Source organism: Coregonus lavaretus, assembly GCF_964263955.1.
Source record: "Coregonus lavaretus genome assembly, chromosome: 21".
NCBI classification, from domain to species: Eukaryota; Metazoa; Chordata; class Actinopteri; order Salmoniformes; family Salmonidae; genus Coregonus; species Coregonus lavaretus.
In genome coordinates this window covers 9846826-9868578 of record NC_140008.1, presented here as the reverse complement: position 1 = coordinate 9868578, position 21753 = coordinate 9846826, and the positions used below count along the sequence as shown (strand labels likewise).

General features: G+C 45.7%; 1 protein-coding gene across 1 annotated transcript in view; it reads right to left on the bottom strand.

The window, feature by feature from the left end:
* LOC311149272 (ATP-binding cassette sub-family C member 8-like) overlaps window positions 1-21753 on the bottom strand; it is a gene marked incomplete at both ends in the record, with an annotated part of 153072 nt that overhangs the window by 67561 nt on the left and 63758 nt on the right. The window contains 4 exons of the mRNA XM_084186396.1: window positions 12734-12839; window positions 13299-13371; window positions 14781-14891; window positions 18311-18422. Coding sequence (XP_084042522.1) covers window positions 12734-12839; window positions 13299-13371; window positions 14781-14891; window positions 18311-18422 — 402 coding nt within the window. The remainder of the gene's footprint in view (window positions 1-12733; window positions 12840-13298; window positions 13372-14780; window positions 14892-18310; window positions 18423-21753) is intronic.

The following is a 21753-nucleotide window of genomic DNA, read 5'->3' as shown; positions in this document are numbered from 1 at the left end:
TTGGCCAGGTCGCAGTTGTAAATGAGAACTTGTTCTCAACTGGCTTACCTGGTTAAATAAATGTCACGCCCTGGCTCTGGGGACTCTTAAATGTTGAGCCAGGGTGTGGAGTTTCTATGTTGTATTTTCTATGTTGTGTTTTCTAGATCGTGTGGATCTATGTTGGCCAGGGTGGTTCCCAATCAGAGGCAGCTGTAACTCGTTGTCTCTGATTGGGGACCATACTTAGGCAGCCTGTTTGGCACTAGTCGGTGTCGGATCTTGTTCCGTAAAGGTTTATTTTGTGTAACCTAGGACTTCACGTATCGTTTGTTTGTTGTTTTGTGTCGTGTTAAGTACGTAATAAAATGTACGCTTATCACGCTGCGCCTTGGTCCGTCTCATCAGTAAACGATCGTGACAATAAAGGTGAAATAAATAAAAAATCTGTGTATTTCTCCAAAATGCAGTTGTTCTGAGTCTGCACAGAACTGCCAGGACCTAGGATCAATGGAGACACTCAAGTTTTTTAAATCCTGTATCTCTCGACACATTTACGAAAATAGTCAAGGCCTCTAAACCTTCCAACTGCCTACTGGACCCTACTCCAACTAAACTACTGAAAGAGCTACTTCCTGTGCTTGGCCCTCCTTTCTTAAACATAATAAACGGCTCCCTATCCTCTGGATGTGTAAAAAAACTCACTAAAAGTGGCAGTAATTAAGCCTCTCCTGAAAAAGCCAAACGTTGACCCGGAATATTCTAAAAACTAAATCGGCATATATTGAATCTCCCATTCCTCTCCAAAAATTTTGAAAAAGCTGTTGCGCAGCAACTCACTGCTTTCTTGAAGACAAATAATGTATGCGAAATGCTGAGACTGCACTCATGAAGGTGGTAAATTACCTTTAATGGCATCAGACCATTGGCTCTGCATCTGTCCTCGTGCTCCTAGACCTTAGCGTCGCTTTTGACACCATTGATCACATTCTTTTGGCGAGATTAGAAACCCTAATTGGTCTACATGGACAAGTTCTTGCCTGGTTTAGATATCAGTTAATCTCTGTGGATGGTTTGTCCTCTGACAAATCAATGGTAAGTTTCAGTGTTCCTCAAGGTTCTGTTTTAGGGCCACTATTGTTTTCACTATATATTCTACCTCTTGGTGATGTCATTTGGAAACACAATTTCAACTTTCACTGCTATGCAGACAACAGCTGTACATTTCGATGAAACATGGTGAAGCCCCAAAATTGCCTACCATGGAAGCCTGTGTTTCAGACATAAGGAAGTGGATGGTGGCAAATGTTTTACTTTTAAACTCGGACAAAACAGAGATGCTAGTTCTAGGTCCCAAGAAACAAAGAGATCTGCTGTTTGATCTGACAATTAATCTTGATGGTTGCACAGTCGTCTCAAATAAAGCTGTGGAGGAAATCAGCGTTACTGTGGACCCTGATCTCTTTTGATGAACATATCAAAAATATTTAAAGGGCAGCTTTTTTCCATCTTCGTAGCATTGCAAAAAGCAGAACATTTTTGTCCAAAAATTATGCAGAAAAGCTAATCCATGCTTTGTCACTTCTAGATTAGACTACTGCCATGCTCTACTCTCCGGCTACCCAGATTAAGCACTAAATAAACTTAGTGCTAAATATGGCTGCTAGAATCTTGACTAGAACCCCCCAAAAATATAATATTACTCCAGTGCTAGCCTCTCTACACTGGCTTCATGTTAAGGCTAGGGCTGATTTCAAGGTTTTACTGCTAACCTTGCACCTACCTATCTCTCCGATTTGGTCCTGCCGTACATACCTACACGTACGGTACAGTCACAAGACGCAGACCTCCTTATTGTTCCTAGAATTTCTAAGCAAACAGCTGGAGGCAGGGCTTTCTCCTATAGAACTCAATTTTTATGGAATGGTCTGCCTATCCATGTGAGAGATGCAGACTCGGTCTCATCTCTTCAGCAGGTCCTATGATTGAGTGTAGTCTGGCCCAGGGGTGTGAAGGTGAACGGCAAGGCACTGGAGTGACGAACCACCCTTGCTGTCTCTGCCTGGCCGGCTCCCCTCTCTCCACTGGAATTCTCTGCCTCTGACCCTATTATGGGGGCTGAGTCACTGGCTTTCAAGTGCTCTCCCATGCTGTCCCTAGGAGGGGTGCGTCACGTCGTGCCAGGCTTTTTCCCGCTATACTCGACTTGAGTGGGTTGAGTCACTGACGTGATCTTCCTGTCCACTTTTGCACCCCCTCTGGCTTGTGAGGTGGGGGAGATCTTCGTGGGCTATACTCAGAATTGTCTCAGGGTAGTAAGTTGGTGGTCTGTTGATATCCCTCTAGTGGTGTGGGGGCTGTGCTTTGGCAAAGTGGGTGAGGTGATATCCTGCCTGGTTGGCCCTGTCCGGGGGTATCATCGGACGCGGCCACAGTGTCCCCCAATCCGCCTGTCTCAGTCTCCAGTATCTATGTTGCAATAGTCTATGTGCCGGGAGGCTAGGGTCAGTCTGTCCAATCTGGTGTAATTCTCCTGTCTTATCTGGTGTCTTGAGTGATAGTAAGTATTATCTCTCTCGCTCTCTCTCCAGTGTATGTCTTTTGCTAGAGGAACAATAGTGACATTTTTATTCACTAAGATTAAGTAAAGTTTCTACTCAATAAGGCTTGTGGGACCACAGACAGGGCAGTGGGGATAGATGACTGAGCCAGCATCACTCCATAAACTCCTGATTCATACATATCCCTCCCCCCTAGACTGAGCAACACAGATCTGAAGAGATCGGTTTCTCTTCAACCTCTCAGCATTTTACATGATGAGGAAAATCTGCAACATTAGCTCTCTTTAAGTGGCCCAGTAAATCAGCTAAATCCTATTAGTTCTAATGCAGTTTGATGACTTGGAGGAGGAACCAGTAGCAGAATCAGGCAGCAGTATATTGATGTTAATGAAATAGCCCTGAGAGCAGCAGTTTATATCCCCCATTCCCAACATCTAAAACAAACACTCTCTCTTCCCCAGTCAGACTCATTAACCTTTTACTGCAGTGGGCTAAATCAGGGTCACACAGAGTGTTTCTTGGGGGTCTTAAGCAAATCTACTTTGAAGTATACACCTCACACAGAAAAAATAAGACACTTGAACCATGTCAGCTAAAGAGTTGAAATGTATTCCATTTTGAGTTTGCATCCCAATATTACACTTTATACAACGGGTGGGTCTAAAACCGCATTCCAGCTGGTGTCTATTCCACAAGTTACCACCGGCTAAAGCTATGACGTTGAAATGCCTATTTACTCTGTTCCATCTTACTGCGCAATCCACTGTCTCATCAGCCCAGCCAGGCAATTTATAAACTCTCCACTATAAAAAGCATCTAGAAATTATCTCCCATTTCTTTTAGGCTAGCATTTGATTTTCAACAGCGGAGATTTGTTTAAACCTTGTGTCTGTCTCTCCAACATTGTTTCAATATTGAAATTCGATCTCCAGCTGTCCCATAGTAATGAACGTGTCGGGAGACGGGATGAGACAGACAGGCAGGCAGCTTTTTTCAGCCAATGGAAATCATGAATAAGCTGGCATCATTTTTATGGATATATACAAAGAAATGTCAATAGAAAACGAACAGCCGGCTTGGGTAGCAACCTTAGATTTGTGTCGGAACTATATCTTCTGGAAGGATGAAATAGTATGAATAAATTCACAAAAATAATTTTTCATGAAAATATGTCAATCATTATTTGAATATGTTGGTAACCCATTGAATATGTTGGTAACCACTTAATTATATACATCACAGAAGACTGAAATATAACAAAACCCTTTGACATAGAAACACCGGATTTTCAGCGTTAAAAAAAAGAAACGATTATTAACCCTTTAGACCCCAATAGAGTTCTAGAATGCTGCTGTAGATCACTGAGAATTTTCTAGATAAAGCTCATTTTCTCACACATTTCAAACAAACAGACATACAGTAGCTAAAAAACAAAGAACAAATGACAATTACAAGTTAACTTAGTTTTAAAGAGCACAACATCTTATTTAATATGACACCACATTCATGTCAATAGGAATAACCCTAATTTTGTCTTCCATTGTGTAAAGACACTCACTATCAAAAAACGATTAACACAACAATAAACCCTAGAGTATTTCAATTGTAGTAACTTTAAATTACTCACTTAAAATGTACCAAGTATAATATATTATGCTTATAAATATTATTTACATATAAATAAACAAATTATCCAAAATGTGACCAGAGGAAAATATTCAGAAAGTATTTCAAAACCCACACAAAGTAGGCTATTTGATTGACAACAATTCTTCCTTCTGTAACAACGTAAAAATGCAAACAACTATTCAGAGACTATTTCAGAATCTAGGTAACCTCTCTCAATAAGATTTAGTACAGACCAGGCCTGACACAAAATGTAGAAATAGTAGCCTACCTTGTGTAATATTCGTATGTGTCAGGATACTGAATTGTAATTGGATGCATTCTACCGTCATATCATACTGTGCTATGATTGGTTAAGGCCACCCAGGTGGTGAGGTCATTCTAAAGATGATCATGGCCGGAGACACATGAACATGCCAGTTATAGCTAGTTAATAAAGAGCTACGTTTATAAATATCCTGTCGTCCTGCATTTGATTATTTTGTACAAAGCATACAAAACAAGACATGCTGTCAGAGTAAAAGGACTAAAAGATGGATTTTGCTGGAGTTCCTTCACCTCGAATGGATTGGGGGTCTACAAATCTACCTGATGCATGGCTTAAGTTCAAACAGCATGTGGAGCTAATATTCACGGGTACTCTGAAGGAGAGAGGAGAAGAGGAAAAGTGCAGCTACCTGCTCCTCTGGATCGGTGAAAAAGGGAGAGACATTTACAACACATGGACACTTACCGAAGCTGAATCAAAGGTACTGAAAATGCTACGATCGTTTTGAAGCATATGTTGTGCCAAAGACCAATACAATTTTCGCTAGGTACAAATTCCATGAGAAAGTACAAGACGCTAGCGAATCGTTTGAACAGTTTGTCACTGAGCTGCGTCTGCTTGTGAAAGACTGTGATTATGCAAACAAGGATGAGATGGTCAGGGACCGTATTGTATTTGGAATACACTCACCGCGAGTGAGAGAGAAACTTTTGAATGTTGGATCTTAGCTAACGCTGGACAAAGCTATCGACATAGCCAGATCTCACGAGCTAGCACAGGTTCAGATGAAAACCATTTCGGGCAGCAGCACGAGCGCATCACGTGAACAAGCAGTGCACGCAGTCAGGCAGACATCAAAGCACACCTCAGGTGCCCAGAGAGCATGTTTCAGAACGGAGACAGACAGAACTCCAAAACAGAGAGACAAAGACTCCAAACGCCCCAAAACATGTGGATATTTTGGATACAAAGTGCATGGCGAACAGGGGAATTGCCCAGCTAAAGGCAAACAGTGTACTAAATGTGGAAAATGGAATCACTTTGCAAAAGTGTGCAGAGCTTACCGTGGAAAAACAGTACAAACAGTGAGTGAAGATTAAATGTCAATCAAAGAGTCAAATGCTGATGAACTGTTTATTGATTCAGTGACACAGAAAAGTCAGATATCAAAGACAGAGCAAGCCTTTGCTGACATTGAGATAGAAAGACAAGGCACAGAGCTAAAATTCAAACTAGACACTGGTGCACAAGTAAACATTATTCCTCTGAATAAGTACAGAAGCTTGACATCTGAGTGCGAGCTACAGCCCACCACGCGCAGACTGACTGGTTATGGTGGTGAACAGCTCCCAGTAAAAGGCACATGCACTTTAAAATGCAAATACAAGGAAAGGGACATGATGTTGGACTTTTATGTTGTTGACACTCGAGCACCTGCAGTGCTAGGTCTTAAAGCATGTTTAGACATGGACCTTATCAAGCTAGTTTTATCAGTGACAGCACCAGTAGAGATGGAGAATGTCATGGAGGAGTTTGCTGATGTTTTTACAGGAATAGGACTATTCCCAGGAGAATGTACCATTCACCTTGACCCAGACGCAACCCCTGTGGTCTACCCACCGAGAAAGATTCCACTTGCTCTCCGCGCCCGTCTGAAGAAAGAGTTGGAGAGCATGGAGCAATCTGACATCGTCACCAAGGTTACAGAACCGACGGATTGGGTCAACGCGTTAGTCGTGGTGGAGAAACCACGCACAGGCAAGTTCAGAGTATGTCTCGACCCAAGAGACTTGAACAAGGCTATCAAACACCCCCATTACCCCTTACCGACGCTAGATGGCATCACACACAAGCTAGCGGGCGCACGCTACTTCAATGTCATGGACGCCAGATCAGGCTACTGGGCTATCAAGCTCACAGAAGAGTAATCTAAGCTCACAACGTTCAACACACCGTTTGGACGCTACAGGTTCCGTCACCTGCCTTTTGGGATTATCTCAGCCCAAGACGAGTTTCAGCGAAAGATCGACAAGGTGTATGAAGGCCTCGACGGAGTCCTGGCAATTGTGGACGACATCCTTGTCTATGGTCGAACCAAAGAGGAACACGACAGAAACCTCAGCGTGATGCTGCAAAGGTCCCGCAAGAGAGGAGTCCGGCTCAACCCCGAGAAGAGCACAGTCGGCGCTACAGAGGTCAGCTACTTCGGACATTTTCTCACAGGGAATGGAATCAAGCCAGATCCGCAGAAGATCTCAGCCATAAAGGAAATGGAGCCACCAAAGAACCGTGCAGAGCTGGAAACAGTGCTTGGCATGGTCAACTACTTAGCCAAGTTTTCACCCAGCCTCTACAATGCTAATGCACCCCTGCGTCAGCTGCTAAAGCAGTCCAGTGAGTTCCTCTGGGACAAGCAACACGACATCGCTTTCCAGAAAGTGAAAGACTTGATCATGAGAGAACCAGGACCAATCCTTGCCTACTACGACCCCAACAAAGAGCTCAGACTCCAGGTGGACGCGTCAAAGTATGGACTAGGGGCAGTGCTACTGCAAGAAGGAAAACCCATCGGCTACGCTTCCAAATCTCTCACAGACTGTGAAATCAACTACGCTCAAATCGAAAAGGAGCTGTACGCCATTCTGTTCGGATGTAAGCGATTCCATCAGTATGTCTATGGACGACAAGTAATTGTGGAATCAGACCACAAGCCCCTCGAGTCAATCATGAGGAAACCGTTAGCCGCAGCCCCGCCAATGCTACAGAGAATGATCCTTCAACTACAAAAATACGACTTCACAATCACTCACTGTCCAGGCAAAGACATCCCTGTCGCAGACACACTCTCCAGGAAGTTTCTTACCTACAAGGACAGCAGCCTCAGTGAAAGCATGGACATGCAGGTGCACACTGTGTACAGCAACTTACCAGTTAGTGACACAAAACTGAAGGAGATCCGAGCAGAAACAGAAAAAGACACACAACTCACACAGCTGAGGAAAGTCATACAGTCAGGATGGCCTGAGGAGAGGAGAAAATGCCCTCAGAGCGTCTCAGAGTTCTGGAACCATCGTGACGAACTATCCCAGATCAACAGAATCATTTTCAAAGGAGAGAAAATCATCATTCCTACCAGTCTCAGAGAAGAGATTTTGACAAAGATCCATGCTGGACACATAGGCATGGAAAAGTGCAAACAGAGAGCACGGGACATTTTGTTTTGGCCCGGAATGTGCAAACAAATAGAGGACATGGTTGGTAAATGCCCCACCTGTCTTGAACGACACCCCTCAAACACCAAAGAGCCAATGTTACCTCATCGTATCCCAGACCGACCCTGGCAGGTCGTGGCAACCGATCTGTTCACCTGGAACAACGAGGACTACATTATAACAGTGGACTACTACAGCAGATACTTCGAACTCGACAAGCTTCACAGCACCACATCTGCAGCTGTGATACACAAGCTGAAAGCAGCCTTTGCCAGGCATGGCATTGTAGAGTTTTTAATATCTGACAATGGGCCCTGTTACAAATCAAATTAGTTTGAATCCTTCACAAAAGCATGGGAGTTCACACACGTCACCACAAGCCCACATTACCCTCAAAGTAATGGCCTTGCTGAAAAATCTGTGCAGATTGCTAAATCACTCATTGACAAAGCAAAAGCAGACGAGAGAGACCCCTACCTCAGTCTCCTTGAATACCGCAACACTCCAGTTGACAACTTCAAATCACCAGCCCAGCTGTTGATGAGCCGCAGACTTCGCTCAATCCTTTCCAGCACCAACCAGCAGCTGCAACCTGAGGTCGTAAGCTACAAGGAAATGCATGCAAAACGTGCACAGAGACAACAACAGCAAAAGCGATACTACGACAGGTCAGCCAGACCACTGCCACCACTGAACGACGGAGAGTCAGTTAGAATCCAGGAGCATGGCTACTGGAAGCCAGCAGTCGTCATCCAACCAGCTGACACTGAACGTTCATATCACGTTCGCACCGCAGAAGGAGCGGTGTACCGCCGCAATCGTCGTCACCTACTGAACACAAAAGAACGACACACTGGCGAGATGAACTGTTCCCCTGAAAGAGAACAAATTAATTGCATCGCTAGAAACAGGACAGAACAAGCAACTTGTTAGCTGGCTATGTAAACAAATATCCAACTCATCATTTGAGCTCCACAGCATGGGCATCTACTACCCTAATACGACAGCTAAGCTGTCAAATAAATGTAATTGGAAAACGAGGCAATGTATAGCCAATTAATATTTCCACCTAGCAAACATGACAAAACATAACATAAGCCCAACAGATAAACACAAATTACTCCAGCCTTCATTTTGGCGACTAGTTAGCTGGTTGTCTGTATGTCTAGCTCGTGAAAGTGACAGCTGAGGTTGACGCTTCGTGAGTGCATCCTATATTTACCGCTACACAACTTTTCTTGCCTGACAGACTAACTAGTTACCTAGCTAGCTATAGCAAGCAGCTTGGGCCGTTTCCATATGAATTACATAGGTAAAAACAAGACAAAACAACCAACTAATTAGCTCGCTAACTGTATACAGCTAAACACTGCAACTATTTCCATGAGAGAGAGAGCAATCATTCGAGCTCCACTGCTAATGTGCTCGCCTGTACCAACCAAATTATGATGACATGACAGGACTTGCTAATCTGTGAGCTATTCCCCAAATTTCACAGCATCAAACATTGACAACACCAAACATATATCTGTTGTTTATTTATTTCACTCACTTAGACATCATTGCTTTTCAAAGTGCAAGGACGTGTGCGAATCCGTATCATGAACTAACATAGACAAAGCCTCTTTCACAGTGAAAAGTCGTGTCTGCTTTGGCGCCGTAATTTTGAGTATTTGAAGTTTCTGGTTGATGACAACAGCCACGCAGATAGGACAACAGGTTATTAGCCATATAATGTTGCGATATTGACACAGATATTATTGTTAGAAAAACAAGGCTGTTTCGCAACTGCTATAGTAATTTAAAGAAAGGCTGTTGATGCCTGGTATAATTTTGAAATTATAAAACATATTAATAACATTCCACCCATGAGGCCACTAGAGGGCGCTTTGGTCACCTGACTGCAGGAAAGGGTACCAGAGAGTTAGTGCTAAATACCATCTATGTGCTTCGAGGCCAGCAACACTGAACTATGCATGAGAGCACCAGCTGTTCCGGACGACTGTGTGATCACGCTCTCCATAGCTGATGTGAGTAAGACCTTTAAACAGGTTAACATTCACAAAGCTGCAGGGCCAGATGGATCACCAGGACGCGTACATGTTCAACCTCTCCCTGACCCATAGCACTCACATCTGTAGCCATGAAATGCTTTGAAAGGCTGGTCATGGCTCACATCAACACCATCATCCCACACACCCTGGACCCACTCCAATTCGCATACCGCCCCAATAGATCCACAGATGACGTAATCGCTATTGCACACCACACTGCCCTTTCCCACCTGAACAAAAGGAACACCCACGTGAGAATGCTGTTCATTGACTATAGCTCAGCGTTTAACACCATACTGCCCTCCAAGCTCATGACTAAGCTAAGTACCCTGGGATTAAACACTTCCCTCTGCAACTGGATCCTGGACTTCCTGACGGGCCGCCCCCAGGTGGTGAGGGTAGGCAACAACACGCTGGCCCTCAACATGAGGGCCCCTCAGGGGTGCGTGCTTAGTCCCCTCTTGTACTCCCTGTTCACCCATGACTGTGTGGCCACGCACGACTCCAACACCATCATTACGTTTGCAGACGACACGACGGTGGTAGGCCTGAACACCGACGACGATGAGACAGCCTACAGGAAGGAGGTCAGAGACCTGGCAGTGTGGTGCCAGGCCAACAACCTCTCCCTCAACGTCAGCAAGACAAAGAAGGGCCAAGCATGCCCCCAGGAGCAGGTTGAGAGCTTCATGTTCCTCAGTGTCCACATCACTAAGGAACTATCATGGTCCACACACATCAACACAGTCGTGAAGTGGGCATGACAATGCCTCTTCTCCCTCAGGAGGCTGAAAATATTTGGCATGGGCCCTCAGATCCTCAGAAAGTTCTACAGCTTCTACAGCTGCTTCACTGCTTGGCATCCGACCGCAAGGCGCTACAGAGGATAGTGCGTACGACCCAGTACATCACTGGGGCCGAGCTCAGTGCCATCCAGGACCTCTATACCAGGCAGTGTCAGAGAAAGGCCCTAAAAATGGTCAAAGACTCCAGACACCCAAGTCATAGCCTTTTCTCTCTGCTACCGCATGGCAAGCAGTACCGATGCATCAAGCTTTCCAGGTAGCCTAAAGCTACCTGGAAAGCTGCATCAACCCTTTTTGCACTAACTCTTTTGACTTATCACATAAGCTGCTGTTACTGTTTATTAGATGGTGCGATTATTCGCAAATGGAAGAAACACAAAAGACCTGTCAGTCTCCCTCGGCCTGGGGCTCCATGCAAGATCTCACCTCGTGGAGTTGCAATGATCATGAGAACGGTGAGGAATCAGCCCAGAACTACACAGGAGGATCTTGTCAATGATCTCAAGGCAGCTGGGACCATAGTCACCAAGAAAACAATTGGTAACACACTACGCCGTGAAAGACTGAAATCCTGCAGCCCCCGCAAGGTCCCCCTGCTCAAGAAAGCACATATACATGCCCGTCTGAAGTTTGCCAATGAACATCTGAATGATTCAGAGGAGAACTGGGTGAAAGTGTTGTGGTCAGATGAGACCAAAATTGAGCTCTTTGGCATCAACTCAACTCGCTGTGTTTGGAGGAGGAGGAATGCTGCCTATGACCCCAAGAACACCATCCCCACCGTCAAACATGGAGGTGGCAACATTATGCTTTGGGGGTGTTTTTCTACTAAGGGGACAGGACAACTTCACAGCATCAAAGGGACGATGGACGGGGCCATGTACCGTCAAATCTTGGGTGAGAACCTCCTTCCCTCAGCCAGGGCATTGAAAATGGGTCGTGGATGGGTATTCCAGCATGACAATGACCCAAAACACACGGCCAAGGCAACAAAGGAGTGGCTCAAGAAGAAGCACATTAAGGTCCTGGAGTGGCCTAGCCAGTCTCCAGACCTTAATCCCATAGAAAATCTGTGGAGGGAGCTGAAGGTTCGAGTTGCCAAATGTCAGCCTCCAAACCTTAATGTCTTGAAGAAGATCTGCAAAGAGGAGTGGGACAAAATCCCTCCTGAGATGTGTGCAAACCTGGTGGCCAACTACAAGAAAACGTCTGACCTCTGTGATTGTCAACAAGGGTTTTGCCACCAAGTACTAAGTCATGTTTAGCAGAGGGGTCAAATACTTATTTCCCTCATTAAAATGCAAATACATTTATAACATTTTTGACATGCGTTTTTGTGGATTTTTTTGTTGTTATTCTGTCTCTCACTGTTCAAATAAACCTACCATTAAAATTATAGACTGATAATTTCTTTGTCAGTGGGCAAACGTACAAAATCAGCAGGGGATCAAATTATTTTTTCCCTCACTGTATATGTACATATCTACCTCAATTACCTCGTACCCCTGCACATCGACTCGTTACTGGTACCCTGTGGCCCCGTGTAGGCACTCACTAACTGTAAGTCGCTCTGGATAAGAGCGTCTGCTAAATGACTAAAATGTAAATGTATATAGCTAAGTTATAGTTACTCATTGTGTATTTATTCCTTGTGTTATTATTTTTATATTTATTCCTCTGCCTTGTTGGGAAGGGCCCGTAAGTAAGCATTTCACTATTAGTCTACACCTGTTGTTTAAGAAGCATGTGACCATTTTTGGGGGATTTGATTCGATTTTAGAGCATTTTACTTCGCTGAGAGAGGTAAACAGTCAGTCGTCTCTCTGTGGACAGCTACCAGGTTCTCTATGGACAGCTACCTGGTTCTCTGTGGACAGCTACCTGGTTCTCTGTGGACAGCTACCTGGTTCTCTGTGGACAGCTACCTGGTTCTCTGTGGACAGCTACCTGGTTCTCTGTGGACAGCTACCTGGTTCTCTGTGGACAGCTACCTGGTTCTCTGTGGAGTCAATACACCTTCCACCTCTAACCTATGACCTTTATAATCAACATCATCCGAGCTCAGTCCACATGAACCTACTGTAATTTAATAGACCTTGTTAATAGTTTGGATGAAAAAGAGGCTTGACAACCATTTAGTATTTCCATCCTACTAGTAGTTTACTGTCCATCTATATATCTACAGTATGATGTCTGCGGTGTGCGTAGTAATTTCATCCAGTCTTACATGTTCCAGGTGACAGTCCCAGAGACTCTCTGCATCTCTCCCAGAGCTGCCAGCAACAGGGACGACTTCCCACAACCCACCTGGCCCACGATCATTGTCAGCTGACCTGAGAGAGAGAGAGCGAGAGAGAGAGTGCGAGAGAGCCAGAGACACAGGAAATTAGAGTGGGTGGGATAGGTAGGTAGGTAGGTAGGTAGGTAGGTAGGTAGGTAGGTAGGTAGGTAGGTAGGTAAAAATATAAAATGTAGGTAGGTAGGTAGGTAGGTAGGTAGGTAGGTAGGTAGGTAGGTAGGTAGGTAGGTAGGTAGGTAGGTAGGTAGGTAGGTAGGTAGGTAGGTAGGTAGGTAGGTAGGTAGGTAGGTAGAGAGAGAGAGAGAGAGAGAGAGAGAGAGAGAGAGAGAGAGAGAGAGAGAGAGAGAGAGAGAGAGAGAGAGAGAGAGAGAGAAAGAATGAGCGATAGTGTGAGATGGGGGATAGGAGGAGTGAGTAGTGATTCCTCTTGTGATTCCTTTAATATAGTATGAATGCCATGGCATTTAACCTTCCTCCAGCTGCAGAGCCTTACCAAAGGGAACCTTGATGTCTACGTTAGACAGGGTGGGAGTCCCGTCTGTCCAGGTGAAATATCCACTGGTTATCTGGAGAAAGAAACATCACACACACATTGATCAAAGCAAATGTCAAAGACTGATTCCCGCTGCTTTCACAGAAACATCATCTGATTGAGTAAGCAGTCAGACAGGAGAGGGTCAGCAGTCAGACAGGAGAGGGTCAGCGGTAAGCAGTTAGACAGGAGAGGGTCAGCAGTCAGACAGGAGAGGGTCAGCAGTCAGACAGGAGAGGGTCAGCAGTCAGACAGGAGAGGGTCAGCAGTCAGACAGGAGAGGGTCAGCAGTTAGACAGGAGAGGGTCAGCAGTCAGACAGGAGAGGGTCAGCAGTCAGACAGGAGAGGGTCAGCAGTCAGACAGGAGAGGGTCAGCAGTCAGACAGGAGAGGGTCAGCAGTCAGACAGGAGAGGGTCAGCGGTAAGCAGTCAGACAGGAGAGGGTCAGCAGTCAGACAGGAGAGGGTCAGCAGTAAGCAGCCAGACAGGAGAAGGTCAGCAGTAAGCGGTCAGACAGGAGAGGGTCAGCAGTCAGACAGGAGAGGGTCAGCAGTCAGACAGGAGAGGGTCAGCAGTAAGCAGCCAGACAGGAGAGGGTCAGCAGTAAGCAGTCAGACAGGAGAGGGTCAGCAGTCAGACAGGAGAGGGTCAGCAGTCAGACAGGAGAGGGTCAGCAGTCAGACAGGAGAGGGTCAGCGGTAAGCAGTTAGACAGGAGAGGGTCAGCAGTCAGACAGGAGAGGGTCAGCAGTCAGACAGGAGAGGGTCAGCAGTCAGACAGGAGAGGGTCAGCAGTCAGACAGGAGAGGGTCAGCAGTTAGACAGGAGAGGGTCAGCAGTCAGACAGGAGAGGGTCAGCAGTCAGACAGGAGAGGGTCAGCAGTCAGACAGGAGAGGGTCAGCAGTCAGACAGGAGAGGGTCAGCAGTCAGACAGGAGAGGGTCAGCGGTAAGCAGTCAGACAGGAGAGGGTCAGCAGTCAGACAGGAGAGGGTCAGCAGTAAGCAGCCAGACAGGAGAGGGTCAGCAGTAAGCGGTCAGACAGGAGAGGGTCAGCAGTCAGACAGGAGAGGGTCAGCAGTCAGACAGGAGAGGGTCAGCAGTAAGCAGCCAGACAGGAGAGGGTCAGCAGTAAGCAGTCAGACAGGAGAGGGTCAGCAGTCAGACAGGAGAGGGTCAGCAGTAAGCAGCCAGACAGGAGAGGGTCAGCGGTAAGCAGTCAGACAGGAGAGGGTCAGCAGTACCCTGATCAGTCACCCTGATCCAGTGTCTAGGTCCTTCTCCTGGTCTGCCTCCCACTCACCCTGATCCAGAGGTCTAGGTCCTTCTCCTGGTCTGCCTCCCACTTACCCTGATCCAGAGGTCTAGGTCCTTCTCCTGGTCTGCCTCCCACTCACCCTGATCCAGAGGTCTAGGTCCTTCTCCTGGTCTGCCTCCCACTCACCCTGATGCAGAGGTCTTGGTCTCCCTCCTGGGGGGGAGGGTCGCCTCCCTCATGGCTATAGTTGTTCCAGTCATCCCTGGGATGTCTCTTCCTGTTCACCACCTTCAGAGGCTGGGAGAGGTGCAGGGAGGGGGCAGGGCATGGCTTAGGCTTTTTACAGGACCACTATGAAAACCACAGAGAGTAGTGGTGGAGGTGGTGGATGGTGGTGGAGGTGGTGAGAGTGTGTGTGTAAGTGAGGTTGGGGTGGAGGTGGAAGGAGGACATAGAGTCCTCTTTGTGTGTGTGTGTGTGTGTGTGTGTGTTGGTGTGTGTGTGTGTGTGTTTGTGTGTGTGTGTGTGTGTGTGTGTTTGTGTGTGTGTGTGTACATGGGTATGTGTGTGCATGTGTGCGCTTGCGTGCCTGCATGCATGTGTGTAAATGTAAGTGTGAGTGTGTGGTCCTTACCCAGCTAGCACATTTGATTCCTTGGAAGCTGTGGGAACGTATGTTTTTGGTTTCACATTGGTTGTGGGAACGAAGCTGTAGCAATATTGATCGTGACTACAACACAAAGCATATTGAAACAGAAGCCATACGTTTCCTGACCGGTAACGATGGCTTACGAGTGTTTTAACGTCCGAAGATGTCACATGCGTTTCCCAAAACACCACGCAGAGAGAATGGTCGCTAAGTGTGTCGTTGGAGCATGTGCTCTCGGATCCGCTTACTCCATTTAATTCTTACCTTAACATTATAATTATTTCACAATACTGATAGCGGATCAGCTCCTAGAGATATTACCACCTACGGCTGCAAATATTGAGGCGGCTTATTCTGATGTTTACCTAATAACAATGCACTAAATCACATCATTGCACATGTTAGGCTACACATCATGAAATATATTGATACAAATTACAGACAGTAGCCTACAAGTAGCAAAATATAATTCATTTGATTGAACATGTATTTCAATATATTTGAAATAGGCCTATAGCCTACTGTTTATATTTGAATGTAGTCATCTCGATTTTCATATGAAGCATCTTTTTATATGTCACTTGTTTGTATCAATTGCAAAGACATTGGCAACTTCGTATTTGTAGTCAACTTTGTTCTGAAGTTATTGGTGGTCACAGAGAGACGGATAAACCATGTGATTCTATGTTTAGGCAAAAAAGCATCTAACGACGTACTTAGCTGTTCTACGAGTGGTCTGAGGCAGGTGTTAGATTACAGGCGTTTTCAAGAGCAACGTTAATAACGATGGTTTTGGGAAACAGCTCTGAGATTTAACAATGCTCTTACGAAGGTTCTTACGATGAACTTAGCCTTAACATGCTTTTGGGAAACCGGGACCTGTTCTCTATCCATGAAATTAGTGAATTGCGCCACCAGGATGGAGCTAGCATACCATGTTTTGTTACGCATACAAAGCTTTTCATTTTAGTCTATTCAAACAGACCCCATTTCAAAGGAAACAAGCAATCATTAAGATCAGGTGTGGCCAATTAGTGGGTGCGGCCAAAACACCTCAACACACTTAACAAGATAGAGAGTTTTGTTGATATTGAGAACGGAATATATATGTTTTTAAATAACATTCTTAGAACGTTCTCTGAACGTTAAAGTTTTCTTGTGGTTTTTATGTAAAGTTTTCTTAACGTTCTCTGAAACATTTTAGAACATTACTTTAAATAGAACCATGAGGAAACCTGTAGGAAACGTTATGCTGAAGTACAGAAATTCCCACAGAACAATGTTGTTTTTTAACGTTCTCTGAACTGTTTGAGAACATTCCCAATATCAAACCAGTTGGAGAACATTCCTAGAACATTACCAGAATTGAAATTACACATAAAAAATATATAAACGCAACATGCAAAAATGTCTACAATTTTACTGAGTTACAGTTCAAATAAGGAAATCAGTCAATTGAAATAAATTCATTAGGCCCTAATCTATGGATTTCATATGACTGGGAATACAGATATGCATCTGTTGGTCACAGATACCTTAAAAAAAGGTAGGGGCTTGGATCAGAAAACCAGTCACTACTTCACGCAACGCGACACATCTCCTTCGTATACAGTTGATCAGGCTGTTGATTGTGGCCTGTGGAATGTTGTCCCACTCCTCTTCAATGGCTATGCGAAGTTGCTGGACATTGGTGGCAACTGGAACACGCTGTTGTACACGTCGATCCAGAGCATCACAAACATGCTCAATTGGTCTGGTGAGTATGCAGGCCATGGAAGAACTGGGACATTTTCAACTTCCAGGAATTGTATACAGAGTCTTGTGACATGGGGCTGTGCATTATCATGCTGAAACATGACGTGATGGCGGCGGATGAATGGCACGACAATGGGCCTCAGGATCTTGTCAAAGTATCTCTGTGCATTCAAATTGCCATCGATAAAATGCAATTGTGTTCGTTGTCCATAGCTTATGTCTGCCCATACCATAACCCCACCACCCCCATTGGGCACTCTGTTCACAACGTTGACATCAGCAAACTGCTCGCCCACACGACGCCATACACGCTGTCTGCCATCTGCCCGGTACAATTGAAACCAGGTTTCATCCGTGAAGAGCACACTTCTCCAGCGTGCCAGTGGCCATTGAAGGTGAGCATTTGCCCGCCTGAAGTCGGTTACGACGCCAAACTGCATTGAGGTCAAGACCCTGGTGAGGACGACGAGCATGCAGATGAGCTTTCCTGAGACGGTCTATGACAGTTTGTGCATAAATTCTTCGGTTGAGCAAACCCACAGTTTCATCAGCTATCCGGGTGGCTGGTCTCAGACGATCCCGCAGAGGAAGAAGCTGAACGTGGAGGTCCTGGGCTGGCGTGGTTACACATGGTCTGCGGTTATGAGGCCGGTTAGACGTACTGCCAAATTCTCTAAAACGACGTTGGAGAGGCAGCTTATGGTATAGAAATTAACATTAAATTCTCTGGCAACAGCTCTGGTGGACATTCCTGCAGTCAGCATGCCAATTGCATGCTCCCTAAAAACTTGACACATCTGTGGCATTGTGTTGTGTGACAAAACTGCACATTTTAGAGTGGCCTTTTATTGTCCCCAGCACAAGTTGCACCTGTGTAATGATCATGCTATTTAATCAGCTTCTTGATATGCCTCACCTGTCAGGTGGATGTATTATCTTGGCAAAATAGAAATGCTCACTAACAGGGATGAAAACAAATGTGTGCACAACATTTGAGAGAAGTAAGCTTTTTGTGCATATGGAACATTTCTGGGAGCTTTTATTTCAGCTCATGAAACATGGGACCAACACTTTACATGTTGTGTTTATATTTTTGTTCAGTATAAATGTAACCATGTTTGAACTTTTAGGAAACATTCTGTTAAAGTTCCTTAAATGTGCTGAGAATGTTCCAAAACCAAGCAACTATCCTGCACCATTCCAGAAACGTTTAGGAAGTTTGTATGCTAAATCACCATAGGACAACCACGCTCTCACCAAGCTCTAAGAAACATAAGGTTCTCAGAACGTTATGTGATAGCTGGGTACTCACCACTGCCTGGTACTTGCTGTTGTGGTTGCTGGGGCCGGAGAGCATGGTAGCATTGGGTTCCTGCTCTTCTCCAATCTCATCACTACTGAAGAACTCACTCAGCTTCTGGGCGCTATGAGGACACGGGGGTTAGGGTTATAGGAAACAGGGGTTAGGGTTATAGGAAACAGGGGTTAGGGTTACAGGGTTAGTGTCACAGGGGGACACCACAGATACATTTCATATTTTCACATTCTAGTATTAGCAGATGCTGTTCTCCAGAGTGAGTTACAATAAGGAAAAGTTTCCTTATTGGAGATGGGATAGGGAACAATACAGCAAGAGGGTTTTCAAAGTAAAAGTCCCAGGTAAGTCTCATTGGACTGTACATCTGATAGAAGTAGGCAAAAATGACGGAGGAGTGAAAAGGTGATTGGTTTAATTTCCTAAGGCAAGTCTCCAAAGTCAACAGTGATAAAGTATTCTGTTTTTATATGTGCCTTTTTCTGGGTCAAACTAGACTCAGCCATCTTATCACCGTCATCTACCTGCTCCAGCTTCAGAACATCTGGAATCAACTAGCGCATAAAGGTGTGAATATGATTAGTAGAAGTCCTAAGTACAAACATGACTGCACACCTAAACAAAATCTACCTCTCTCCCTCTCACTCCCCTTTCTCTCTCCCCTCTCTCTCTCTCTCTCCCTCTCTCTCTCCCCTCTCTCTCTCTCCCACCTCTCTCTCCCCCTCTCTCTCCACCTCTTTCTCTCCCTCCCCCCTCTCTCTCTCCCCCCTCTCTCTCCCCTCTCTCTCTCCCCCTCTCTCCCCTCTCTCTCTCCCCCTCTCTCTCTCCCACCTCTCTCTCCCCTCTCTCTCTCTCCCCTCTCTCTCTCTCCCTTCTCTCTCCCCCTCTCTCTCTCCCCCTCTCTCTCTCCCCCCTCTCTCTCCCCCTCTCCCCCCTCCTATCTCCCCCCTCTCTCTCCCCTCTCTCTCTCTCCCCCCTTTCTCTCTCTCTCGCTCCCTCTCTCTGTACTCCAGAATGAAACAAATGTTCTACACTCACTGGGGCTGTCAACGACTTATCAAAGCTTCAAAGCCAGTTCAAGTCAGAATTGTCAGACTTCACTTCAGCTTTACTCAAATGCCAGGATACAGGAGTTATTGACTTCGATCCTGTTACGCAAGACTCCTTTTCTTTACATTCTATCCTTGAGCATTCTAAATTAATTGTGAGGACTGATCGTGTGCGAGTGTCCAAAGCCAATGCAGTAGAGCAGAACAGCAGCATGTTCCAGCTATACTGCAGAATGGCAGTGAGCAGATGGTACCATTAAATGTCATGTTTATGCCAGGCTGTTACAGGGATCATCAGGACCTCTTGACCGTAAATGGAACGATGGACTTAGATTACCCCTGAGATACAGCATTACATTCAACCTGCTGTCACCATTAATAAAGATAGGGTCTCTATGGCTGTGACTCAGCACAAGTCATCGTGTTAGAGTTAGTTAGAAAACTGTATTTAAGTGACACTCCACAATGATACAATAATACACAATACAGATTATTTTAAAGCACATTGTGGACCACTCAAATTGAGTTTTGAAACACTAAAAACAATCACAGTCAAGCATGGTACAGGCGATTATAGATGTAATTACTTGTGTGTCATTGAGTAAGGAAGTAGTGGTTTAAGTGGGATATAAATGGGATGTAGATTGACAACTCTCTTCCTCATTGGCTCGACAGCTATATGATACACATACTGGCTCCATGTTCAGAGATCAGATCCACACCATTGATTGTTATGAGACATCAATACATCCTCTCAGGATGCAGAGAAAACCCAGACGCAATCGCTCCACTCTGGATGACTGTAACATGGTAATGATGCCCCTCTCCTTGGAGATACAACACTCTGCATACATGATGTACAGCTCTTCTACTTACAGAAGGCCAATATACCATATCTAAAGCACTTACTTATACATAGATGATGGTAAACAAATATGAAAGCAGTGGTTGACTGACAGGCTGGGTGGCCAAAGTGTGGTCCAGTGGTCAAAGCTGCTGCTTCTGGAACACATATATGGGGGGGGGGGGGGGGGGGGGGGGGGGTAGAAGCTGTTAAGAAGCCTTTTGGACCTAGACTTGGCGCTCCGGTCCTGCTTGCCGTGCGGTAGCAGAGAGAACAGTCTATGACTAGGGAGGCTGGAGTCTTTGACAATTATTAGGGCCTTCCTCTGACATCGCCTGGTATAGAGGTCCTGGATGGCAGGAAGCTTGGCCCCAGTGATGTACTGGGCCGTACGCACTACCCTGTATGAACTGTATGACAGGATGGGTAATGGTCTGTGAGGAATTGGTAAATGGGTAGCTCTATGACAACATAATAAATTACAGCAGTTAAACAAATCCCCAGTGTAGAAGTCAATGTTACTGAGGGAAACAGACAGGTGTTTTAGTGACTGGGGCACCGCGGAAAAAATCTAGATTGATTCACTCTGACTTCAATTTAGTTTCACCTAAGTTAAAAACATTATTCTGGTAGATTTGACGTAAATTCACCATATCTCAACTTAATTGATCACCACTACTCAGTTCAATTCAGCTCAGTGTGTGTGTGTGTGTGTGTGTGTGTCCTGACAAGTCACCAGAATGTCCTGAAATGCTATTTTAGGGTTAAGGGTTAGGTTTAAGGTTTGGGGTTAGGGTTAGGGTTAAGGTTAGGATCTGGGTTAAGGTTAGGGTTAGGTTTACTGCTAAAGCTAACTCTCTCTCCTCTGCTCTTGTCCTTCTAGACCTGTCTGCTGCCTTTGATACTGTGAACCATCAGATCCTCCTCTCCACCCTCTCCGAGATGGGCATCTCCGGCGCGGCTCACTCCTGGATTGCGTCCTACCTGACCGGTCGCTCCTACCAAGTGGCGTGGCGGGAAGCTGTCTCCGCACCACGTGCTCTCACCACTGGTGTCCCCCAGGGATCGGTTCTGGGCCCTCTCCTTTTCTCCCTATACACCAAGTCACTTGGCTCTGTCATATCCTCACATGGTCTCTCCTATCATTGCTACGCTGACGATACACAACTAATCTTCTCCTTTCCCCCTTCTGATAACCAGGTGGCGAATCGCATCTCTGCATGTCTGGCAGACATATCAGTATGGATGACGGATCACCACCTCAAGCTGAACCCTGGCAAGACGGAGCTGCTCTTCCTCCCGGGGAAGGACTGCCCGTTCCATGATCTCGCCATCACGGTTGACAACTCCGCTGTGTCCTCCTCCCAGAGTGCGAAGAGCCTAGGCGTGACCCTGGACAACACCCTGTCGTTCTCCGCCAACATCAAGGCGGTGACCCGCTCCTGCAGGTTCATGCTCTACAACATTCGGAGAGTGCGACCCTGCCTTACACAGGAAGCGGCGCAGGTCCTGGTCCAGGCACTTGTCATCTCCCGTCTGGACTACTG